The 24,659-nt window shown below is 42.5% G+C and overlaps 1 protein-coding gene across 1 annotated transcript in view; it reads left to right on the top strand.

The window, feature by feature from the left end:
- LOC308125596 (partitioning defective 3 homolog) overlaps positions 1-24,659 on the top strand; it is a gene marked incomplete at its 5' end in the record, with an annotated part of 413,756 nt that overhangs the window by 126,796 nt on the left and 262,301 nt on the right. The window contains one exon of the mRNA XM_080489471.1: positions 3,369-3,543. Coding sequence (XP_080345597.1) covers positions 3,369-3,543 — 175 coding nt within the window. The remainder of the gene's footprint in view (positions 1-3,368; positions 3,544-24,659) is intronic.

Consider the following 24,659-nt stretch of genomic DNA (forward strand, 5'->3'; position numbering starts at 1 on the left):
AGGTGTGCAGGAGAGCGTCTATGAGGGTGAAGCTTGAAGTTGATTGTTTACAGCAGAAGACCAAAACCAAAACCGGACGACAGTTTTGACAAACCTTGAAGGTCTCCAGTCTCCATTTCCGCTGCTACATTCAGATACAAGAGTCGGAATTTGGCACAAACATGAAAGCTTGGGTCCACCCTGCTTCATGCTACTGCTGCTGTAAAATGTGTGGGAGATTTTCTTGGCACACTTTGGGCTAATTAGTATCAATTGAACATAATTTCACGTTAACACCACAGCCTACTTGATATTATTGCCCGTCCCATCCATTCATGACCACTGATTGATACTTCCAGTGAGGAAAACACACCATGTCGGAAAGTTCACGTCATCTTTAACAGGATGTTGACTCCACTGGACTCTGAAAGCATCCAGAGTCGCCAGAATCCGGACCAAAACACCTGCAGTAGAAAACCGATTTACATCATAGATGTCTAGCCGAAAAGTCGGCTGCAAATGTGACACTGGCGTGTCAATAAACACCAAACTCCTTAACGGCCTGTTGGATCTATACTTCCATTCTGATGTAAAAACGAGTTCAACCTGCGACTAGAAAGTTAGATATAAAGTTTTAATTGATGTTTGTACATTACCGATGCGGGATAGTTTGTGTGTTTCTAGAAACCCTAGATCTATGTCCGATGGAGTGTTACACTCCCTGGTCAGGCCTCCCATGCCGAATAGGTCGAACGTTCGAGACTAGATGAAGAGTGATCCACCGGTCGTCCATGTTGGGGGTTTGGGATCGGGCCGTGGGCAAATAATCCGCTCCCGTAAAACCTGCTTGTTACAGAAACGAAAACTGGCATTGCCTCCATGATTACCACAGATTACAGGTTACCATGAACGAACTCACTGATACGGCAATTATTGCCGTTGTTCAGATGGTCCCAGGATGAATTCATATACTGTATATTATAAATAACAGTGTACAGGTATAACAAAAAAAGAATCCTTCTGGAATCCTCCTTTAATTCGTGGTGTTGTCATGAACTAAGGTCTCCAGGTTCGTAGGTGACAGAAAGTTGCAGAACAGGATTGACTCAGTTTTAAAATCATTATTAGCAGGATTGTGACGTATTTGGAGTTACAATAAGTCAAATTTTGTTGATTTTTGACAATATTTGTCCTTGTTTTGCCGGTTAACCGCATTTACAGCCAAATGCACAGCAAAGTGTGTTTGAATTTCTGTTTACCACTAAGCAAAGCGGCAGCATATTACCTCCACAAGCAGGCCATGCCTCCTCATTTCGTAGGCCTCTCCGATTGCCTCTCTTGCACTGAGCAAATTTGCCATAAACTCTTAACGACCTGAGGAACGTAATTTGGAGAAGGGATTGGAATGTGATTAAAGCGAATTGGGTGAAGCCTTGGGTGATAGAGAACATCTCAGAGATGGCGTTGGGATGTGAGCAGTCATCTTAGTGAAAGGAATGGAGGGGGAGGTTTAAAAAAAAAAAAAGGCGGCATGGTTTAATTGTGTGAAGCCAGCGTGAGAGACGTCGCCGTGAATTACGGCAACAGTAAACCACACGGGCACACTCACAGGAAAGGCATAGATTTACGTGTTTGCCATCTGCAAAACACGTACACAGTTAAAGCGCCGTTCCCTCTGCATATGAATCGAATCAAAAAGGAGAGCAGGGGCTTCTAAACTCGTTTATATGCAGATTCGGCTACGTCGGGGTGATGGAAAACACCGCGTGCGTGGAGGGGGGGAGTAAAAAAAAAACAACCCCCACACTCGTGCTATTTTTAACCCTCAAACAAATACGATGTGGGATACACTAAAGCTGTTTTGCTCCCAACATGAACTAATGCTCTCTTTGTTGGTTGCTCTCCCCGCATTCATGGCTTTCCATTACATAGATTTGCAGGTAGCACAAAGGCTCAGAAAGGAGCTCCTTTGGAGTCTGTCATACACATGCCATTGTTCCGCGTCGCGAGGCATGCGACACGCTGTTGCCGTATGATTGCTCCGTCTGGATGGAATACAGGGTTAATCTTCTTGTGTGAGCTTTAGTAACAGGTTATGCTGGCATTGAAAAGCCACTTGGCAGTGTTATACCTCCACTCTGCAATTACGGTTTGTACAGCGTTTTCCGGAGGTCTCTGAATCTTTGTGCGTGCGTCTCAACACGAGAACATCGGGGGGAAAAGCCTCGGCTCACATGACTCCCGTCTTGGTCTGAACTAGTTCTCAGTATTCCTCTGACGCGATGTTTCTTCCCGTAATCCCGATTCCTGTCTCTCTGCCTCGCTACGTGGGCAGGTTGTGCCGTATGAATGAGCTTTGGGCGTGTCGGAGTCAGCTCATTATGGGATGCTACGGGGGGAGTTTTCTATCTGGCACCACTTCACCTTTGTTGGAAACGCAGCCCACGGGAGCCCAAGTGGGCAACGTCGAGCAGCCCCCCCCCCCCCCCCCCCCCCCCCCCCGAAACTGCATGACTGCAGATGTTACAAGATCAGTGGTATTGTGGTATCGTGACACTTCCAGCAAGACTGAATCATTTAGCTAATTCATGCGTTTTACTGCAAAATGCCTAAATGTAAACTCATGTCATGCATTGATGGATCACAGTTTGATTCACTTCCAGAGCCTGGCATGCACATGTTCAGGGTGTTAGGGGAAAAAAACAGATGACACATTAAGGCCCTGTTTCCATGACGTTTTATTACGGGTGTCCGTTTACACAACGGTGTTTAGAGCCAATGAAAACACAACTTTTGAAAAACGCTGCTACTGTGCATGTGAACCGCAACAGCCGAAGTAAATGGTTCTTGTGCACATGCATGAGTAGAAGAACAATAACTACAATGGTGGCTCTCCTGGGACTTCATGATATTATATCAGATATTATATATATATAATCTTTATCGCAGACAAAGGTCCATATAAAACAAGAACGTATCAGTACATGGAGAAAGAAGAAAACATTGAAATATAAAATAAAAAAAATTACAGATACAACATACTAAACTGTGCCTATAAAAAATTAAATAAGTTTAACATTTTTAAAATTAAAGCAACTACACATATACAAAACTGCACATGTTAAAAATGATACAGACTATTAGATATTTTTACCCCCTGTTTGATAACTCCTGCCATATATGACTCAAAACTATGTTTATATTAAACTAAATACTGTGGAGTGCTGTCCATACATTGCTTTTATACATGAACACAACAAATTCAACACTTCTTTATTTACTTAACATTGACACATGCCTACTCCCCATACGAACCCACCTTTCCTTCAGATTTGTTGCCATCTATTTATCCTCTAACACACACTAACGCCTGTTCTTTCCCTGACCAGCTGGTTGCAGTTTATGAAGAGCAGGACCCTCACAATGGCGGCGACGGCACCAGCGCCAGCTCCACCGGCACACAGAGTCCCGACCCCTTCACCACCGAGATGAGCTCAGCCTCGGCCTTCCAGCCATACCAGGCCACCAGCGAGATCGAGGTCACCACCACGGCTCTGCGATCCAGTGAGTGCAATGTCCCGACTCATATCGCCTACAAAGTATTGTGGAAATATTCTGCATAATACAAAAAAATGTCGGCTCCAGCTTGACCACTCTGAATGACTTCATAAAGACTGAACTGTTCACTTATATATCAGGTATGCAGTTGACAATGTTCAGCATTTTTTATTTTATTTTTTTTAAAAGAAAAAAAAAACTGTTGCCTGATGCAAAGACATGAAATATGAAAATTAGTATGACTGACACCTTCTGCATCATGCTGTGCCTTTCCGAAGAATAAGAAGTGAGTTTATGCTTCTGAAATGCAAAGCCTCAAAGATCACAGACATAAAAACTGGCATCTGCAAAGCAGGGAGTTATTGTGGAAGACGAGCTGAACAAAGAGGAGCGAATCCAAAGCGTATTCTGATTGTTATCTTTAACTGCTGTACATTTGCTTATTTTCCGGTGCGAAGTTCAGGTAAACTAAAATTACAGCTCGGGGGAAATTGCCGTGGCCCAGGTACAGTCTGTATTGTTGTGAGTCGTCCGAGCCGCCGCGATGGCGGAGGAACGCGGACTGATTACAGGTTGCTAAAACATATTTGATTGAGTGCGGATTTAACTGACACTCGGGAAAAGTTAACTTTTTCGACTGTCCAGAGTCGGTTTTATCCGACATACTCGAGGCGTCTTGTGCGACTTCCAGACAGACAGGTAGAAACCAAGACAACGGGAAGAATTGAGACACAGCGGGATGTCCAGTCATGCATGAGCAAAAGCACACATGCCGGAGCGAAGTGGACGCACACACACACACAGACACACACACACACACACACACACACACACACACACACACACACACACACACACACACACACACACACACACACACACACACACAGTCATTGTGGCACAGAAGTTGCTGATGTCCACCTACTCATGTGCCATGAAGTGGAACCAGCGAGCTGATGCAGGCCTGTCTGATACTTCAAAGGACATCTAAGACATTTCGAAGCCGAAGCTCTGCAGCACACGCAGACAGGCATGGACTGACACACTCCTGCACACGAATGAACTGTGGACTTTACACTCCTGCTTTGACACTGGTGGAGATTTATGTAGATTGTTCTTGAGAGCAGGTCTGCCAGACTGCGTTTCAATACGGAGGTGAATTTGCACAGTCCAGGTGTTTCCAGTGAGTCTATCAACGTCATGTGGAACGCTATACAGAGACAACGCAATTTTATGTCCATCGTACCATTCAGACACAAGGCAACTCTGTGTTTTACAAGGAAATGGAGGAAATACATTAAAATGAAGTGATTAAAAAAGACATGAAAAGGAAATAAAAGGTGTAAAATGTATTATTTAATACATCATCTTGTTTCGTCTGACTCTGAAACACATCAAAACCTCTCCCTGACGACCTCAGGGGTCCAAATGTTTCATATTCTACAAGTAAATCTGAGCTGTATTTAGGCCCAAGACCATTCAAAGCTTTTTGGACCAGAAGAGAGATTTTGAAGTGGATCCTTATACTCACAGGCAGCCAGTGATGAGATTGAAGCTAAGGTGTAATGTACTTTTCCTCCTTTGTGTTGGTGAGGTGTATGAAGGGAAATGTATTGCGAGCTGAAAGAGTGAAAAGCCACTGTAGATTCTTTTTTTGACATTTTTTAAAGGGAAAGTGCTTTATTCTATAAAATGTTGTTGTTATTTATTTATTTGCCACCAGAATAGCTACAAATCGCATATAACCTCAACATAAAACATCCGACTTTGTGTGCAAGTTAAAGAGACTGTGGGAGTGATAAAAACTGCTCGCTCTCCACCGATCCCACCAGGGGGCAGTGTCACAGTCTATCCGCAGCAGTTTCTTCCACAGAAGAGCTCATTAAGACAGGAAGTCAAGCAGACCTGGCTGACACACGTCTGACTTCTTCCATTATCCTACCATCGTCCTCCCAATGCTCTGTCTCTCTGCTGCAGTTGCATTGTAGTATTTGCTACTGAACTGATGCATAAAAATACTTTTGGCTCGCCCAGTTTGATTGATTAACATAGATGCTTGACGAGAATTGCACGTTCTGCACAGCCACAGTTTGAGTGAGGGCTGTACCAAAGCAGTGGAAGGTTGCAATAAAACACTCAGAGAGGAAGTGCTGGTGATGAATAATGCAGCAGACCCCATATAAGTGTGGTTTTATGACTTGGTAAATATTGTTTTTGTCTTGATCTTGGACCTCGAGCTAAACCCCAATGCCTGGTTTAAATTACACAGCGTGCAGCCAAGGAAAACTAAAGAAATCATCTCACTCAACAAAACTTACCCCATTTATGTATAAAACTCTTACAGAAGAATGGAAAATGTAGGTAGTTGCATCTGTAAATCACAATCCAGAGTAACATATCGTCTGGTCGTGGTCAATTCTCAAGTTTTTTTTCCAGCTGAGATTTATCGCTATTCTGTTTACATAAACATGGTATGACGTGATCAGACTGGTGTGTGCTTTTATGTGTGACCTTAGCAGTTTGTGACAACACATTCAGTTGCACCTAGATGAAAACTTGGTTTTGGTGTTTTACGGTTCACATAAGCTGTTGAAAACAATGATTGATGCCTTTCTCTCATCCTCCAAACACTTGATAATGACTTATACAGGTTAAGAGTCCATAGTGAAGGTGGAGTTTGTTGCCTCCCTCCGGTTTTGTCCTCTCATCTCACTCAAAAGTACAAACAGGATCTATTCATGCAGGCATTAACACTTTAGGTTTTCTTTCCACTTGTACTCACATCGGGACTGCACTATTTTCATATAATCTAAAATATCAGAGACTATAGCTAATGAAACGCCCACGCAAACATATCTGAGTGTGTCCTGGGTCTCATTGTAAACAATATATCTTAGATTGTGATTGTGATGAAGAAGAAGAGCTGATTGCTTCCTACTCACCAACATAATGACAGTGAGGATTTGTGTGTGTGAGTGTGTGTGTGTGTGTGTGTGTGTGTGTGTGTGTGTGTGTGTGTGTGTGTGTGTGTGTGTGTGTGTGTGTGTGTGTGTGTGTGTGTGTGTGTGTGTGTGTGTGCAGACACTGTTGTGTTGTTTCCCAGATATATTTTGACCTCGAAGGCTCTATAGTACACTGTGCTCGTTCAAGTTGTTGTTTCCACTTCAGAGGTTGCTTGGTTTTTGAGCGGCGGGCTGCGTGCGTGCGCACGGCCAGTCGGATGAGCGAGACAGACAGGCGGAGGTCCCTTTTGAGCTGCAGACCAGCAAGTTACCGGCAGAGATAATGCACATCAGACATCAAAGTGTAGCAGTGGCGCCCTCGGCAGCTGTGCTGTGAGGCAGAGAATTATGGCTATTTAAAATCATCATCTTTCAGAGCCATATTGATTGTTTTTTACAGCATCCCCCCCAGTCTCCTCAACGCCACCCCCGCTTCTTCTTCTTCTTTTTTTTTTGCCTCTGCCTTGGGAGCCGGTTCTAGATTTCCATGCTAACGTGTGCCACGCAGGTCAAACTGCTAATAATTGGATTGGAGATGAGATGTAAATTACAATAATGAATGTCATTTTCCCGTAATTATACGGACGCCGGCGCTGCCTTTGCCTCCACGTCGCACTAAATTCTAATCTTTCTGAAGTGAGAGAAAGCATCTGAAACTTTAAATTAGTGCAGGATCTTTTAAATTGAGCATTCTGCTTTCACTGAGGTTCATCTGTGTGAACCAGGAGTCGACTCTTTACTCTTACGACTTCTTCATGATGTCTTCAGACACCAGTCTTGTTGAGCAGGCAACAGACTGTGATCTCCTTTAAGCTCCTCCATGAGGTGCCTCTCTCGTTCACTTTGTATAGGACATTTTTGTTAACAGTTTTTTATAAATTATTCAGAAAAGGTTAGAAGTTAATGTTCCCAAATCGTCCCATGAAGATGTCATGCAATTCTGGTGAAAGGTTCCAAAATGTTGGTAAAATACATACACACCTACATACATACATAGTTCTTCACACAAATAGCTACATTTTGAATTTAGAAATATACATTTTTTTCTATCACTCCTTTTTAAATATTTTTGTATGAGTCATGAATGAAGACTGTCAGCTATCGCAACCCCACACAGTTTGTGGTGCTTATCATTGTCCGCTGTGAATCTGGAGTATCACGTTTGGAACCCGTGTTGTTAAAAGCTCGACAGCTTCATCAACACTTATTGATCGATGTGAATCACCTTCGGGTTTAAATCAAAAAAAAAAAAAGCGCCATTCAACAGATCACACAAATTTTCACCAGCTTTCCATCAGAGTTTCTCGAGCTCGACTTTCAGAGTTACGCCACGGCTCATCGATTATGCCTTCACAGAGAGGACCTTTACTTTTATTTATTTATTTATTTTTCCCCCAACAGGCTCAACAGGAGCATCGTTCAAGATACACAATCAGGGAATCGGAGAAGCTTAAGTGCCACTAGCGGAGGTTAAAACTCGCTGACATTGATGTGGAGTGGCTTTTAAACACAAACAGATGATCACAGTGATTGCAGTGATACTTGTATGATTCCCCCCCCCTCCCCGGAAGATCAAACTGAATTATCTTGCAGTTGGTCCATTTATAACATGAAGTCTTTATAACTTTCAGGCTGGCAGTGTAATGACGGATTCCTCCGGTGACCTGCTCCTCTGGTGAAAATCTCCCTCTGCCTTTGGTCGTTGGAGTTGGTGCCCGTGGGGGGGATGGGGGGGTGATTTGCTGGGACGTCATTAGAGAGATTGCCTGCGAGGGTGTGCAGGGGGATGACACCTTCAAAGAGGAAGGCCTTCATCTAATCAATTTGGCTTAGTGGTCTGCCACTGAAGAGGCTCCCTGCCACCAGCCAAGGCCGTGTAAAAGTCACCGCAGGCGAGAGGACGCTGAGCGACACGCTGGCGACCCACAACAACAGGACATACGGTGGTTCACTGTGTGGCGCCTTGTCTGCACAATGACATGCTCAAGTGAAACTAGAAAACCTTCGGTGCGTTTACACGGCAAAAGTGGCTGGAGTGAATGAAAACGGAACTTTTAGGAAACGGCTCCCAAGGTGGAACTTTTTGAAAATGCTCCAACTCCGTGGAAACGGGGGAGAAAACGGTCGGGCTCTATCTCTTTGTAAACGCTGCGACTGTGCATCGTGGCCGTAGTTAATAGTTCTTATGCTCATGCTGACGGTCACTAACAATTGTGGCCGTCAGATGATCACCCGTGATAGTAATTTAACTCAGTCGTATGTCCAAACCAATATCTGTGTACTTAATGTTTATAGCGTAATGTTCTCTGCTCGCGTGTTTCTGTGGTTTCATTCTAAAAACAACCAACAGTGGCCCAACATGGAAACTACATCGTTTTCAGCGTTTGTGCCGTTTTCGTGTGAACCGACATTGTTTTTGAAATGTTGCCATGTAAATGTGACTTCTCTGAAACAAAAATGCAACGATGCGTTCTTCACTTGTTATTTGTTTAAACAGGAGCTTTCTTTGCTTGTTTCTTTCTTTCTTTCTTTCTTTTTTTCTGGAGCATGGTATGGACTAGCTGGAACTAGCAGATGGCGGTAGTGCAACTTCAAGCCCAAGTGAAGAGATAAAAAGTGACGGAAGGGACGGAAAAGCTGCTGATAAGAGAGAGAGAGAGGGAAAGAGTCATCAGGGGCAAAAGAGAGCCATGAGAAACAGTGAAGTCAAATGGAACCAGCGGATGGCGGTAATGCAACTTTATGGATGCAAACTGCCGTTAAGCCCAAAAGAAGAAGAAGAAGCAGAGTCTGAATAAAGTCAGCCGCCCTGCAGTACCGTGTGAAATATTACCTGAGCAACTTTTCTTCGAGATCTTCATCTCAGTGAGAGGCTTCAGAAACGGACTTGCCTCCATCGTGGACTCCCCCAACGGCTTTGGGTGACTTCTAAAATCAGTGATTGCCTATTATAGATAGACTAGCAGGTTCAGTTGTGGGACCACATGCAGCTCGGCCCCATAGTGGGAACAGATACTTATCTGTCTCGTCTGCGGTCCCTCCCTCTCTCCAGTCCAGGACTGCCTCTGTTATCTCTCCCTTCAGCAGTGGACAGGGGATGCTGGGGGATCTTGTTTTTTTTTTTTTTTCTTTTTTGATTGGCGGAATCAGAGGTGATAACAGCAGCGGTAAATGTCAGCTGATTGCTCCAGTCTTCATCTTTCAACCACCTCTTACTGTGACCCTTCCCATCATATCTCTCGGATAACTTTTGGAAATCTGTGGAAAAAGTTATTCAAAAGGATTTCCTTTGAGATTTATCTTGGTACAAAGTGGAAATAGGCAACGCAAAGCCTCCGTGTATTGTTGGCATTTTTCCTCCCAGTGCCAATCAGAGCTCTGTACCAGTCCTCACCTGGTTTTATCCTCATGGGCAATTAAACTGGTCAGAGGTGGACCATCATTTCTTAACAGGAGAGCTTGATATTTCTGTTTGTTCCTTTATTTTCTTTTTCTTTTTTTTTTATGACTCCTGGAAGAGGTGATGAAATAGCCTTTATAAAGACTCTCTGTTTCACTCTCATCCCCTGCAGAGCCATAACACTATCCATCATCATGACATTTGCCATGACAAGCTTATCCTCTCAGAACCCAGAATGAGAATTGAGCATTTATTTAGCTCTGATTCAGAAGGAAAACAAATGAAATAAATAAATAAATAACATTAATACACCCACTGTTATATTGTTATGTTGAATTGAGGCAAACGGCTGCTGTTCCAATTGAGCCATCAGTTTGGAGTCACATTTTATCACCGTACGGATGCAGGAAAAGACGATTGAACAGGAAACATGTAATTTGAGGTATTGCTACAATTATAGTCTTGAATGGAATCCATGAAAATACCAACGTTGTTGATTTCAAACGAGTGGAGACACTTGTGTAACGGTTGGTTTTGACAGCTATTAGCACTGCTGTGAAGTTACATAAAATTATTAATTGATTACAGATTGTAATTTCTGTAAAAACAAACAATAAAAAAATAAGTTGTGTGCTTACTTAGCTGATGAAATGCAATGTACACAATTAAAAAGAAAACTAGCTTTAGCACTGCTGTTAATGAGTTTGTAGAGTTACTGTGGCGCGTTAGCTAATGACATTGTTCTGCTGTACTTATTCACTGTTGGTTTGGCGAAATATTTTTGGGTCATTGGTGTGCACTGTTGACATTGATATCTGTTTTTGAGCATGTCCGAAAACAAAACTGAAAGAAATGAAAAACTGTCTGTGCGGTGAATAAGTTGAACTTCAGCTACACCCCGTGTGTTTAAACTGAAAATAAGAAGCTATAAAACACCTGAGATAACCTTAAATAAATGCAGACAGCTCCTCTAAATGGTATATAATTTTCTTATAAGGCTGCCAATTTAGTAATATAATGTTCTTGAGCTTTTAAGTAGGAGTTTTCAGTTCGGTGATGTTTTTTTGTTGGTTCTGAAGGGCCCGCTAATGTCCAAACTGAGAGCAGAATATGCTTTTTATAGTTTGACTGGCAATATGTTGTTTTTTTGGGGGGAGATATGGGCTTTTGGGGGGTATTTTGTCCTCTGTGGGGGAAAATGAAGAATCCATTACCAGTTTCGGATCAAGGAAATTAATTTCTGGTTGTAGCGGTTATCTTTGTACAGTAGTTGCATTGCTTCTCCTAAATTAAGCAGGATATAATACATTCCTGTCATGACAAACTAAACTGTCATCCCAATTAGCAGGATAGAGAGACAGCAGCTCTGCAACTCGCAATCTTGCACAGTAACAAATAACCGGAACAAAGTAAGTTCTTTACATTCACAATTGTAACCAGTCAATAATGTGTTATGCCAAAAGTAAGGCAGGGCAAGTTTATTTGTGTAGCGCCGTTCATATGCAAGGCAATTCAAAGTGCTTCACAAAGGCAAAAGAATACATTAAATTACATTAAATCCATAGGAATAGAACAAGGAGTTAAGAAAAGTGCATTTAATTAAAACAGGAGAACAAATAGTTTTAAATTAAGCTAAGAGTATAGCATATAGACAAAACAAAACAAATTTTATTGTTTGAGTCAACTCATTTCTTTTAAGCGTCATTCCTCCATCGTTTCTTGAATACTTCTGTGCAGATCCATGCTTTTGCGTCACCGTTGCCCTTCGTAGACCCACTCGTCTCTCCGTTGTTCGCCACCCAGGGCCTCTCCAGCCCTGTGCAGCGCCTCTCCACGTCGCTCCCGCCTCGAGCACGCACTCGGCAGAGAGGACGTTCGGATAGCGAGCCCATCGTTAGCGAGCTAAAAGCACTTTTAAGCCCCACTGGTCCTTGTGAGACTCCGAACTGCCTTTCTGTACCTGCGTTAGTGGAGAGGCTATTAGTTATGTCAACTCTTAATCATACTCACACTTGCAGTGGGAGAGAGGGAGAGAGGGAATGCATGGCCAGGCTGGGTCTTTACGCTGCAGAGAAGTGGGCGTTCACTGGGAATATTACTCATAAAAACACTCATACTGTCATAATATCATCCACAGCTTATTATAGCTAATTATTGCGGGCACGGCTAAATGGTGAAGACAGTGTTTTGGTAATGAAGTGTGCAGTGCTTGGAGTGTTAAAAAAATCTCCACTCAGCACTGCTGGGAATGGGCTACTAGTATTGTTCCTATTATTACTCCTGCCAGGATCCCAATAAAGCTGTAGCGAGACAGCTGAATCATGCGGAGGCCTGTGTGTCCGATGGGTGTCTCGACTACTTTATTACTTCCTGGGTCAAGCTGAGAGCAGCTCTCTGGGTCACTCGGGTCGCTCTTAAAGCAGCGGAGGTCTTGATTGGGACACAAAGTCATTTACACTTTCTGACTCGTGGGAACCCGCCGGATTGGTACGCCGCTGTAACCCAGTGACGGAGATCATGGGAAGTGAGCCAGAGTTTGTTTGGTCTGACTCCGGTGTCACCTCAGTACTCAGAGACACTCAGCAGAAGGATTTCTGGCAGAATTATGTGTCTGCCTGTCACCGTCTGAAATATGTCCCGTCCATTCCACTTCTGACTTCCCACAGGACCTCGAGCCAAAGTTTGTTTATCTGCTCTATTTATGTCGTGCCAGGATCCGCTTTGCTTGTGATGGACTTGCTGAGAGCAGAATCCTAACACAACATTTATGCTGAATAAAGCTCTGTTCACACGATGTTTTCAAGTAAAAACTGAAAACTTTTGTTGAGTTTTGGGCGTCTGATGCACTGCAAATTTGAGAAGAAAGTTATTTAAAACTAGTGAAATTATCTATCCATTTGGCGAGTAAATTTAAAAAAAGAAGATTTTTAAATCTAGAAACAAGATTATACTGTAAAATTAAGGACTAAAAATATGTAAAGTTTTAAAACAAGCCAAATTATAATGTCTAACAATAAGATTTTAACTCTTGGCCAAAGCCAAATATTTTTTTAGTATAGTGCCACAGATGGCATCTATAATGTATTGGTGCACAATGTTTTGTCTTGTTTTGTTTGTTAATTCAGTGTTTTGCCGGTGTTCCACCATTTTTGTTGTTTGCACCAAATCAACCAGAACAGATTCTTCGTACTGTGAAAACTACAGCTGATAGTAAATCGCTTTCTGATTCTGTTTACATGAAAATCATGCTCAGTGTCACTGAAAACGCAACTTTTGTAAACAACTCACAAGGTGGAATTCTTTGGAAGACGTGTTCAGGAAGAATTATTGTTCTCTGCGCGTGTGATTTTTGTACAAAGCGACCAACAGAGCATGTTAAATACCTGGTTTTCAACATCTCTGCCATTTCCATGAGAATGGGCATCGATTTCGAATCGTTTCCATGTAAACGTGAAACTCTGGTGTGGGGTTCGGTGGTTGTTGTTGTTTCTGTGTGTGTGCCTTGTGACGCACTGGCCACCTGCCTTCTTTGTCAGTGATTACATACGAACGAAAAACTCTCCAAATGTTTGATTGTAATTTTGACCGTTGTGACTTCCAGCTGAAAACAACAAAAAAAAAAAAAGCATCTGAAAATGCCGAGTTCAATCAAACGGCTCTTCCTGCACAATAAGCCTGATTAATCTGTGGGTCAGGTTGATTTTACATCACTGCCGACCTGTCAGTTGTCCAGTGGACACTCTCTGGTGTCACCTACAAGCAGAGGAAGCCACAGACGCTGACTCGTGTTCATGAAGTGCTGCATCAAAGCAGATTCATTTAAAGCCGTCTGAAAGGACAAAGTCACAAGCTGCGGTGAAGAGAGGATTGTAAGTAGAGACTTAAAGAGCTTCTCAGAGAGTGGACTGAGTCCGTAGTCACAGGATCAAGAGCTGGCACACATGTTTATCCAGGAATTACACTACACGTCTTTTAATCACAGCGTCGGATTCTCCATGAAACAGAAGCAGCATCTGGAAGTGGAGGAACAGGACCGTTGCTCTGTGCTCCTAAAGTTATCTTTTAATATGAAAATCAGAGCTGGATTTTGAGTGTCAGCATTTGGAGGAAGAGTGGAGAGGCTCACAGTCAAAACTGACTCATGTCCAATGTGAAGTATCCAATCAGAGAGGATTTGGGTGGCCATGTCATCTGCTACTGCACTGGTTGTTGTTCTTCTGGCTGGTTTACTTTACCAGCAGGACTTTTCAACTGCTCACTTTGCCAGAAAAACAAACAAACAAACAAAACCTCATGAGTTTCATCAGGTTTAATCATTTGTGGATGCGTCCAAGAATGATGACATGAAAGTATTTCGTCTTTGTCCATGTCACAGAATCTTTGTTGCAACGTTACAGCGAGCCTTCAGAATCCAAACTTCTTGAGTTGTCGCCTTGAGAAAATGTAAGCTAATTTAGAGATTTTGCATTTTTTTCATGAATTCACAAGAAAGACAATCATCAACATCGTTACACGTTTTCTCATTTTCAGTTTTCTTTCATCTCCTCATCATTCTGCTGCCATGTGAGAATACAATCAAAATGCAAACAAAGTTTCAATCACATTTATACATGGCATGATCATATATCTGAAACAGGTTTTCTAAGATGCATGATTTATGTTTCTCTCTCTAAGATATCAAAACAAAGGATGTAATTGATTCTCAGCCATCCTTCTCCTCAATCCGGGGTAACCTCACAAAGTTTTTCCTTCGTCAAATAGAACTGTGAAACATTGCTTTTCTTTTCTTTTCAGCGCCCTCTCTTTGTTTCAAAGCTGTTTAGGCTTCATCACTGCAAAACTCGTGATAATTACAATGATTATACTTGAGAATAATTAGCATAATTGTGCACGCTTTCATGCCTATTCACAATATTTCAAAGCACTAATTTAACTCTGAATGCATAAAAATCAGCAGGAATGGTAAAGTAAAGCTGTCTTTATGTCTCTCGCGACAGCCTCTGAGGTTCATTTACATCGTGTGTGTCTCTGTGTGTGTGAGAGAAACTTAAAGAGGGTCAGACTTGGCCGAGGGCGATATATCCTTCTCCCAACACGATAACTCAAAAAAAGAAAAAAGGTTACTGGGTGTTTAGCATCTCTTTGTCTCCAGACTTTTCGTCCCAGTGGGCCTGAACACAGCTTCCCAGTCGTCCCAAACCCCCCCCCATCCACCTCATTAGTCCTTTTTGTGCCGCCTCCCACTCTGACACCTCAGCCTCTCCCTTTGTCTCCCAGCGGTGGAGGTCACCTGTACGATTAGTCTGCTTCACAGCACACATGAGGGGAACGTGAGCAGCCGCACGCTGGCAAGCGACACGTGGGTGGAAACGCAGGCCCGGCACAGACAGGTGTTTATCAGCACGTTGCCAATTCACAACATGGGAGCGCTGTTAAACGCATACTTACAAGGGGGCAGGTTGATTGTTTCAAGTGTTCATGAACGAGCGCACACAGCCGCACTGTATGCAAATGTCAACATTAGGGATGCGCGTAACTAGTTGGCTGAACAACCAAACGTCCGCCCCCTCAGCAATGGAAATATTAGTGTTATTCATGTGCAATGAGTGTAGAGAAGTATTATACTGCGTTTGTCATGTGCAGAATCCTGTTTGTGTTTTGTTTTGTTTTCGGATTGCTCTGGTTCCCGCCACAGTTCAAAGAAATGCAGATTCAATGAATTGCCGTCTTCCTAAAAGTAGAGACTTATTTTTAATACATTTTAATATATTCTTTGTATTTCTATTCAATTTAAAATTTGATTTATATGCTTCCCGTCAGCCATATCATTGAGCAGCACAGTGTGTCTTTCCGACTCTATGCAGACGATTCACAGGTATACTTTACCTTCAAATGAGCTGCTTTAGTTTATTGTTTTATTGGTTACAAATTGTCATCCAACAAAACTGAAAGAATCCTGTTATATTCCTCAAATCTCATCACTTACATAGAAAACTCCCTCCCTCCAAACATCAACAAATCAATCAGCAACCTTATTATCATCTTTGACTTGAAGCTTTTGTTCCATCTTCACTTTGAATCAGATGTCTGGTCATGTTTCTTCCAGCTTGATTCCAGTAATTCTCTCCTCACTGGTTTGCATGATGACTGCTTTTCCCTTCTCCCGACTGGTTCAGAGGTTTTTGGTAGTTTTTGGTGGATGTCATCACATCAATGTAGTCTTAACTTTCTCACACTGGTTTGCTGTCCATTTTAGATTTCATTTTAAAATGATGCTGCGATTGCCTAGTTTTAAACCGTGTTCAGCCCTAGATCCCAGCCACATTGACATGCTGACCAAATATGAGCCATTGTGCAGATTCAGATCCTCGGACCGGAACGTTCCCGCCGCCCCAAAAGTCGACGTTGAAAACCAAAGGTTCCTGGAGGAGAGACTGACAGAATCTCCTCCTTTTTAATCTTGTGTTGTTGTTTTTTTGAAACTCTCTGTCTTTGTCTGGCAAACGAAAGACATGCTCCTTATGGTAATTGGTGAACTTAAATGTTGTGTGTTTGACTTTTCTTTTCTTTTTTTTTTTTTTCTGTGTTTGCTCTGGTGACAGACTGGCGAGGTGCCCAGTGTGTATCTTACCCTTCATCCAGTGTTAGCTGGGCGAGGCTCCAGCGTTCATGACTTTGACTTGGATAAAAACACTCATAGAAGATGGATGGATTCTTTAATAGGGAGAATCGACAGCTTGTGTTGGACACAAAACAAATATTGATTTTTTAAGTTTCTTTTTTAAGTTACTATTCACTCAGTCACAGTGCAGAAGATTTTACAGTTAAATGGTAAGAGTGAATTACAAGTGTATGAAGTGTTTGGGAATTGGGATTAAACTCATCCAAACTTGTCTGCTGTGGGACATCGATCCATCTTATTTGGCCAGAGCTACTGGAAATCTTTCATGCCTCAACTCTCCGACCTCCTGTTTTCCATCAGATCCTCACAGATACCGTCCTCCCCTGAAAGTGCGTTGGAAATCCCAGAGCACTCCCCCTTTCTGCCACATTTCCATCTTTCCCCACCAAACATGATCTCTCTCGGATTACTTATTTTGGCTCGCAATCCCAGCTTTGATCGTCGCAAAACATTTACGCAAAGGCCATTCTCATGAATTGCTTTCATATGAGGACGTTTGTATAGTAAAAAGCTAAATTAATTTGACAGTTTACAGCAGCGACTCGGCGGACTTCCCATGCTACTCGGCGACCACATGGCGGTATATTTAGCTGAGCTTCTGGATTGTTTATGAGCGACTTCATCCCCTGTTTTTCCCAGCGATGCGAGTAGTGATTATTTATACAAATGCGTCTTGTGAGCCTTTAATCTCTCTTCAGGAAACACTTGAAGGAAGAAAAGTCATTAACTAACAGTCATATGCAAGAACTGGTGAATCTCTCTGATCCATTGCAGATTTTTGTGTTTTCATCGTGAATTTTCATTTCTATTAACAGCACTTCATTGATCTCTATCGGAACAGTCTTCTTCCATTTGCAGCTCTGCTGATCAGACCGCAGTCGGTACAGGAAAACACCCCGAGGCCCGTTTCATTTCTCAGTGTCTCTTCCCAGTGGTGCACGTGAAGGTTGATGGTGGGTTTTGGATTTCCTGCCCACTTACTGAAGCCAGCTGGGCCCAAATTGTCTTTGTCATGTGGAGTTTTGTGAAGCGCCGGAGATCAAACCCACTTCTTGCTGACTCGCAGCACCGAACGCACGAGGCCTCGGTAGAGGGTGAAGCTCACTGGAAGAGCTTTTCCATGCACATCAGTTAAATTCTGGGTTTCCTCTTATTTCTGGACAAGGTGACGACATGATTCCGACAAATGAATGAATCATTCCCGATTCACTTAAGTCATGATGCTGTGCATGAAACCTGGTGCAACACTTAACTTGGATCATATAATTGAAACCACTGCTGAGATATAATGAGTCTGATTTACCTCGGGAGCAATCTTTCAAATTGAGGGAGAAAGCTCTTGACATACATAAAACAACTAAACCAGTAAAAACATGAGTGTTTATGCAGATTAAATACTTAAAAAGTTACAACAAAATGCTCTCAAAAATAGTAGTTAGTTTATCTAAATCATTAAATGGCATGCAAATTAAAAGAGCCGAATTGGGGGAAAAACAAACAATCAATATTGTTTGACAATGCTTGGAATGTCACTTTGTCCCTGTAACACTGATAGAGTATCTGAAGTAAATTGATAGTCAGGGTGTTTCAAGAAGCTTAGGCTTTGTGTGATTTTTGGTTGTCTCTTCATGTAATCCAATATAGACGTCAAGGCGCTGGGCGGTAAACTTATTCTCAGCTTCCTAAAATCTTTGTCTTGACTCAGTCTTGGCCTCTTAAAGTCTTGGTCTTGGGATGCTTTGGTCTTGGTCTTGACTTGACTGGGTTACATGTTCTTGACTACAGGAGGTGTTACTGGGGGGCGTAACTATCATGAACATGCCTCTTTGTTCTTTTTCTTGCTGAAAATAGTTTCAAAAGACATTGGCCATAAGTTTGGAGCAGAGCGTGCCCCATTGTCCCTTTGAAATGTTTGTAGTAGAACAACAGAAGGGCTCAGCCGAGTGCATTTAGACATTGGGTCTGACATCACTTTGAAATACCTTTACATAATGTTGATTTGTTCAGACGAACAAGCGCCAGTGTTTGTTTGGAAGCTGAACAAAAGGATTGAGGTTTCAGTCCACTCTTTTGGGGTCCAAATGGTGACGTCACACTGTTATAAAATCACATTTTGAGCTTGATTTGAATCCACTCATGCCTAATAGACCAGAAAGTCTGTGACCAGAATCAGCTGATTCAACCCAGAAGAAAGACAATACAACAATCTTTTCTAATTTCCCAAGATTCAATACTCTTCATAAAGTGTCAGCAGTCAAACAGCTACTGGGATCACCTCCAGTTTACTTGTAAGGAGATAAATTCTCACATGTGTGACGCGTAGACGCGAGGCCAACGTGTTTTCAATCACAAAGCACACAAACTTCAATGCGGCAAGAAATGAAAAGAGCCGGCAAGTGTCCACCTTAGCATGACGGCACAATGTCAAGAGGCCTCACCCAGTCTTCAAAGGAGCCCCAAATGGAAATATGTGTGCGTGTACAATGCGGGTCAAATGAAGGAACTTAAGGAAGTGTCATGCTTCTCAGCCTGTGATCGCTGCTCGAGGACTTCCAAGTGCGGTTGCTTTTCCATTTCATCACTCGGCACACCTCACTGTGGGCTCAAGCAGAACTCAAACTGGAGGAAAGTTTTGACGTCAGCCGAGATTATTCATAGTTTTCATCAACAAGAAACTCCGGAAACTTAGGCAACACTTGCACATGAAACTATTTTCTCAAAATGTTCAACAACAACAAAAGAAATCCAACTAATTCTCAATGAAATCCAACGCCGTGCTACACGATTGTATCACTGAGTGCTGCATGTTACTTTTTAATGTGGTTCCACCCTTCAACTTGAATTTAATTCAGTTATCCACCTTTTCCAACTCAAAATATATTTTGTGTCAGTTTTGTTGTAAACTTACATCATTAAATATAAAGAATAGTCTCTCATTATATATGCCAGTGTTTACCAATTACCTGTATTGTTCCAAGGCTGCTGTGCAGGCAATAACCCAGCGAGACGTAGGTTTTTATTCTCACCCATCATCCCCGGCTCTGAATGTCTATAAAAACCTCACGCGCTTTCATAAAACTTGGTGACGGATCAAAGGAAAGCGTATCTGTGGCACATCATAAAAGCATCTGTTTTCAAGGATCTTTTTATTCACGTTTTTCTAAAACAAGTAGAAAGTTCAGCGTGGCGCGCAGACCTGCGTCGAGTTGTTTTCTCTTCGTTTTTGTCTCAAACGTACGCTCTGCATTAGCTCTACTGAGATTTGCACATGGGGCACTTAAACCTCTCCGACCTCGCGGAAGCTGCCGCTGCATCTGTGCCCAGAGGGTCTCGTCATTTAGGCCCCGTTTACGCAACGATTTCAATGAAAACGGAAAGACTACGTTGTGTTTTGGGTGTTTCTTTACATTACAACGGTGCTCAGAGCCTCTGAAATGGCAACTTTTAGAAAATGGCTCGCAAGGTGAAACTTTTTGAAAATGATCAAGTTGAGTCTCTGTGGAAAAGAGGTCCAAAATGCAATTATTATAATTTTTTTAAATTTACATGACGAGTCAATGAAAACTGCCTCGGTGTGTGTGTGTGTGTGTGTGTGTGATTTTATTACAAAAACCAACCAATAGTACCAACTACATCTGCCATTTCCAAATTGTTGCATTGTAAACTTTTTCCGACATAAAAACGCAAAATCAATGTCTATTCACTTTTCACCCACCTCATACAGATGAGTTTGATTATTAGTGGCCAAGCAAAATTTCTTCTTCTTTTTTTTTTTTCTTTAAATATTGGCAAATCTTTGGAATTTCACAAACTATGAATGAATCTGTTGTAACAAAAGTGAAAGCCTGTCAAATGTGTTCAGCAGCGTTTCTAAAAATAGGCGCGCGAACTGGTTCAGCGACAATAATTACAAGATTTGCGTACAGTAAGTCAGAGCCGGCGTCGGGCACATAATGCCAACAGCAGTTAGCTGTTAGCAGGACGGAGGAAGGAGACAACCGGACTTTCAGCAGTAAGTAAACATGTACACCTTGGTGTGAGTGACCGCTGCGGACTGACCTGTGCAGTTGGATGATGAATACAACTGAGATTAATATGATTCAAGTCATTATCACATAAAAGAAGATGCAGCTTGGTGTGTTTGTAGCAGTTGAAAGTTACTTTAACACGGGCTCTCTTTTATATCTTGAGGATGTGACTGGCAGCTTGACAAATCATCAAGTGTTTCAGACCAACAAAACAGCCAATTAACTTATTCCGGATTAGATCAATTGAATTGAATTTGTCTTCTATTCTCTCATAGCATACTGAAGCCACGCCTCATCTTGTGTTGAGAGAAGAAAACCAACTCCATACGGGAGTCTTTGCTAAAACACGATCCTCCTTGTTTTTGGAGATATACTTACTCCGACGAGTCATGATCTTACCACTGAAATTGTCTTGCACGTCAATCTTTTTTTCCTAAAATGATTCAGGTTTCTACTGTATTTCACGCTCCGACACAAGCGAAGCTTATGAAACTCGTCTGCTGCTTTGAATTCAGAATCCAGATGGCAGAAGAGGTTTGATTAGGGGAAGCCTGCATTCATTTAATCATGAGCAGCTTTGATTTTTTTATTTATTTATTTATTTTATTTTAGATTTTTCCTAACCAAACCGAATCCTCACAATGCGAGCCAGTCTGGTAACTGCCTGCTACCTCCTTGCCCGTGACATTTTCGGAGTGGTGTTTCTAATCATGAGCGACTCGGCCACATATCGAGCTGAGTGAGATTTATGGCCCCTTTTCACCAGGAGCCTGTTCCTCCGGACCAGCAGTAATGGAGAGACACACAAAGTGGTGTTTACATGGAAGGTGCTGCCGTGGTCCTGTTTCTGGTGTCGGCTGAGAGCTTGTTTGGTTTGTTGATTAGGCGCTCTCGGGAGGCCTCGCCATAAAAGAGAGTCTCTGTGAGTCTGGCGTGGGGCGGGATGGAGCCGGTGTGCCGCTGCCCAACTCGGTCTCATGTATTGTTGTGACTTCATTTGTGGAATGGATTGAGCATTTTGAGGCAGCAGTATTTTACATCATTTTATGTACATGATGACTGCCATTGTTAAGTTTAGAGTGTTTAAAGTGCTTGTGAGATCCAGAATAATTCTCGTAGGTGGTGGTTGTCTAAAGCCCCGTTAACACACAAAGTTTTCAAGTGAAAACGGGAACACTTTTGTCGTGTTTTGGACGTCCGTTTACATGACAACAGTGCTCGTCGCCGTCGAAAACGCTCCAAGTCAGTCCCAGTGGAAACGGAAGAAAATTCAACTTTTTGAAAACTGTCCATCTCCATGGAAACAGGCAAAAATGCAAATTGTTGATAATGTTCTGACTGTCTTCATGGAAACGGGAGAAAATACAACTTTTTCTAAACGTCTCCGTGGAAACGGGGGAATAAAGCGACTTCTCAAAACAACCGCAGCCCTGCCGCCACGGAAACAGGAGAACATGCACATTTTCTAAACGGTGCTATTGCACATGTGCACCACAGTTGTAGTAACTCGTTGTTCTGCACATGCTCAGTAGATGGTCAATAAGAACAATGTTTTCCACCAGAGTGTCATGACTCCCAGTCTATATTCTCCTGGGAGTTGTTAGTGTTATTGTCGACAGTCGCCGTAATTTCAATCGAACTTTGTGAACATAATGGACTGATGGTCCCTTTAGCAACCCGATGTTTACTGGGTTGCCTCCGGTTGGATGAAGCAGGTGTCGAAGATGTTTCCTGTTTTTCTGTTGAACGTCACTCTCAACGAATGTGAAATTTGTCTCATCAAGGTTATCCACTTCACTGTAAACTCACTTTCTTGAAATTGCGTTGCCTGTCTCTTTTGGAAACAGAACTAACCAACCAACGCTCGCCAATGTAATTTCACACTCGCCTCAATTCTGCTCTTGTCTCCGGCCTGCCGTGACGCTACGTCTGGAGCAGGCAACCAAAAAATGAGATCTGTGATGAGGAGTTGTCAGTTCATGCAAACCAGGTTTTAACCAAGCAGCCCCAGCAGCATAAAACCTGAGCGTTCATCTCAAAGGATATGTTTGGAAAAGAGATTAACTTTCTTTGGCTACAATCGATGTCAACACTCGTTTTTTGTTTTGAACTTCGTTTCTAAACGTAACCATATTAACTTTTCTTTTCGAAGCAGATTAGTTGCACTTCATCTGTTTATTTTGCTTTTCCACCCTGAGTTTATTGAAGGATTTGATCTTTTTATGCTTCAGACGGAATTAAAATAAAACGAGAAAGAGAGGCTGGCAGAGGATTGGTATTATATTTCCATGTTTGGTCACAAGCAGCTACACAACGTTTACATTATTCACTGAGGATTTGTGCTAAAAAAAATTAAAAAAAAAGAAGGGAGAGGATGAAAATAACTTGGGGTCACGCGCAGGTGCACACGTACAAGAAAGCCGAAACACACCCGTGCACAGATTACTTAAACAAATATTGTTCAAATGCACACTGAAACCCACAATGTGTGTACGGCAGGCCATTTAAACCGACGGGATCTTTCCTTTTCTTTTTCTAACTGCTCCTTCATGTTGCAGCTCGTCTCCATCCATCCATCAGTCGGATTACATCTCCGTCTTTTCGTAAAGGTCAGCAGTTGATGTTTATTCAAAGTTGGTCTCGTCTCGCTCTCTGGGCATTGCATCAGATTAGAGTTTGCAAAACATTTCACAGAGGCTCTCTAAGTGGTTTCCTCGACCCCGCTTGGCCTTCGGTTGACCAGTCCTCTACATATTTCATCTTCTCCGTCTAACCACCCCCCCGTCCTGTTTCCCATCACTCCAGAACTGGTCTGCTGCTCCAGCAAAAATACATGAGGTAGAACCCCCCCCCCCCCCGTGCTTCAGGTCAGGGTGTATTCAGCGGAAGTCCCCTCTCCTGCACACAAGGGACATCAATATGTAGCCAGCGGTTGGGGAGAGAGAGTCAAAAAATGGCTCTGTGCCATAATTTATTCAGACATTGAACTGGCCCGGGCTTGAAGTATTCAAAGAAGCCCAGGAAAAAAAAAAAATAGCTTTTAGACATTTCATGAAGCCATGGTCGCTTGGCATTTATATTTAAATCAGCCCGATGTGAAAGCAGAGGTTTGGAGCACGCCAGGGCCAGAGGGCCACAAGAGAAAATACCTAATTCACCCGCCAGATAGTCTTCATCCACGGTGGGCCGGTGGTGCCTCTGTGCCCACTGCCTGCACACATTTGTATTTAAATGCTGGTAAGGACTTGACTTCATTTATTCGGTAACCTCTAACCCACGTCTCATTGAAAAGGAAAATTCCACCCTTGGACAGAGACTGCAGATTTTCTTTTTTTCCACACTGCTATTTAGATTTTTTTTCGCCTCACAGCTTGAAGGACAAACACCCTGCAGAACACTGTCAAACTCTGCGAGAGGTCACACCGAAAGGAAAGTCAGACTACATTTGTTTGGAGTCGATGTGAAAAACCTCAGCTCTTGTTTCGAATGTTTGTATTTTTCGCTTTAGGATTTCGTGTCTCCGTTTCACAACATGACACCTCGAGATAGCAGACATGGCGTTTCTGTTCCAGTTTAGAGATTCACGCTTTGCGTTGCTCTGTGTTTTGTGTCGAATCAATCCCCCTCGTCATCGTCGTCTTCTTCTTTGAGGTTTAACAGCCATTTGCATCCATATAGATGCACAACCGCCATCTGCTGGCTCTAACCATCTACAATATTTTTATCCAGCGCCTTGCATTGCAGCCGCCACCATTATGTGAATGTGTATGTGAATGAAAAACACCATATAAGTGAAATCTCATTCACAGTTTAAACAGGTGTTTCTTTCGACTTCACTTCCCTTTGTCTCAACACTAATCCATACAGTGTATTTCTGATTCCTTCCTGAACATTCTGAGGTCTCATTATCTACTCTCTCTTCACTGTGTGCTTGTTGATTTGTGCGTTTCCTGCTGATTGCTCCTGCTGGGCCTTATTTTGCTCTTATGTGTAAGTTGATATCATACCTT

Source organism: Lipophrys pholis, assembly GCF_963383615.2.
Source record: "Lipophrys pholis genome assembly, chromosome: 20".
NCBI lineage: Eukaryota > Metazoa > Chordata > Actinopteri > Blenniiformes > Blenniidae > Lipophrys > Lipophrys pholis.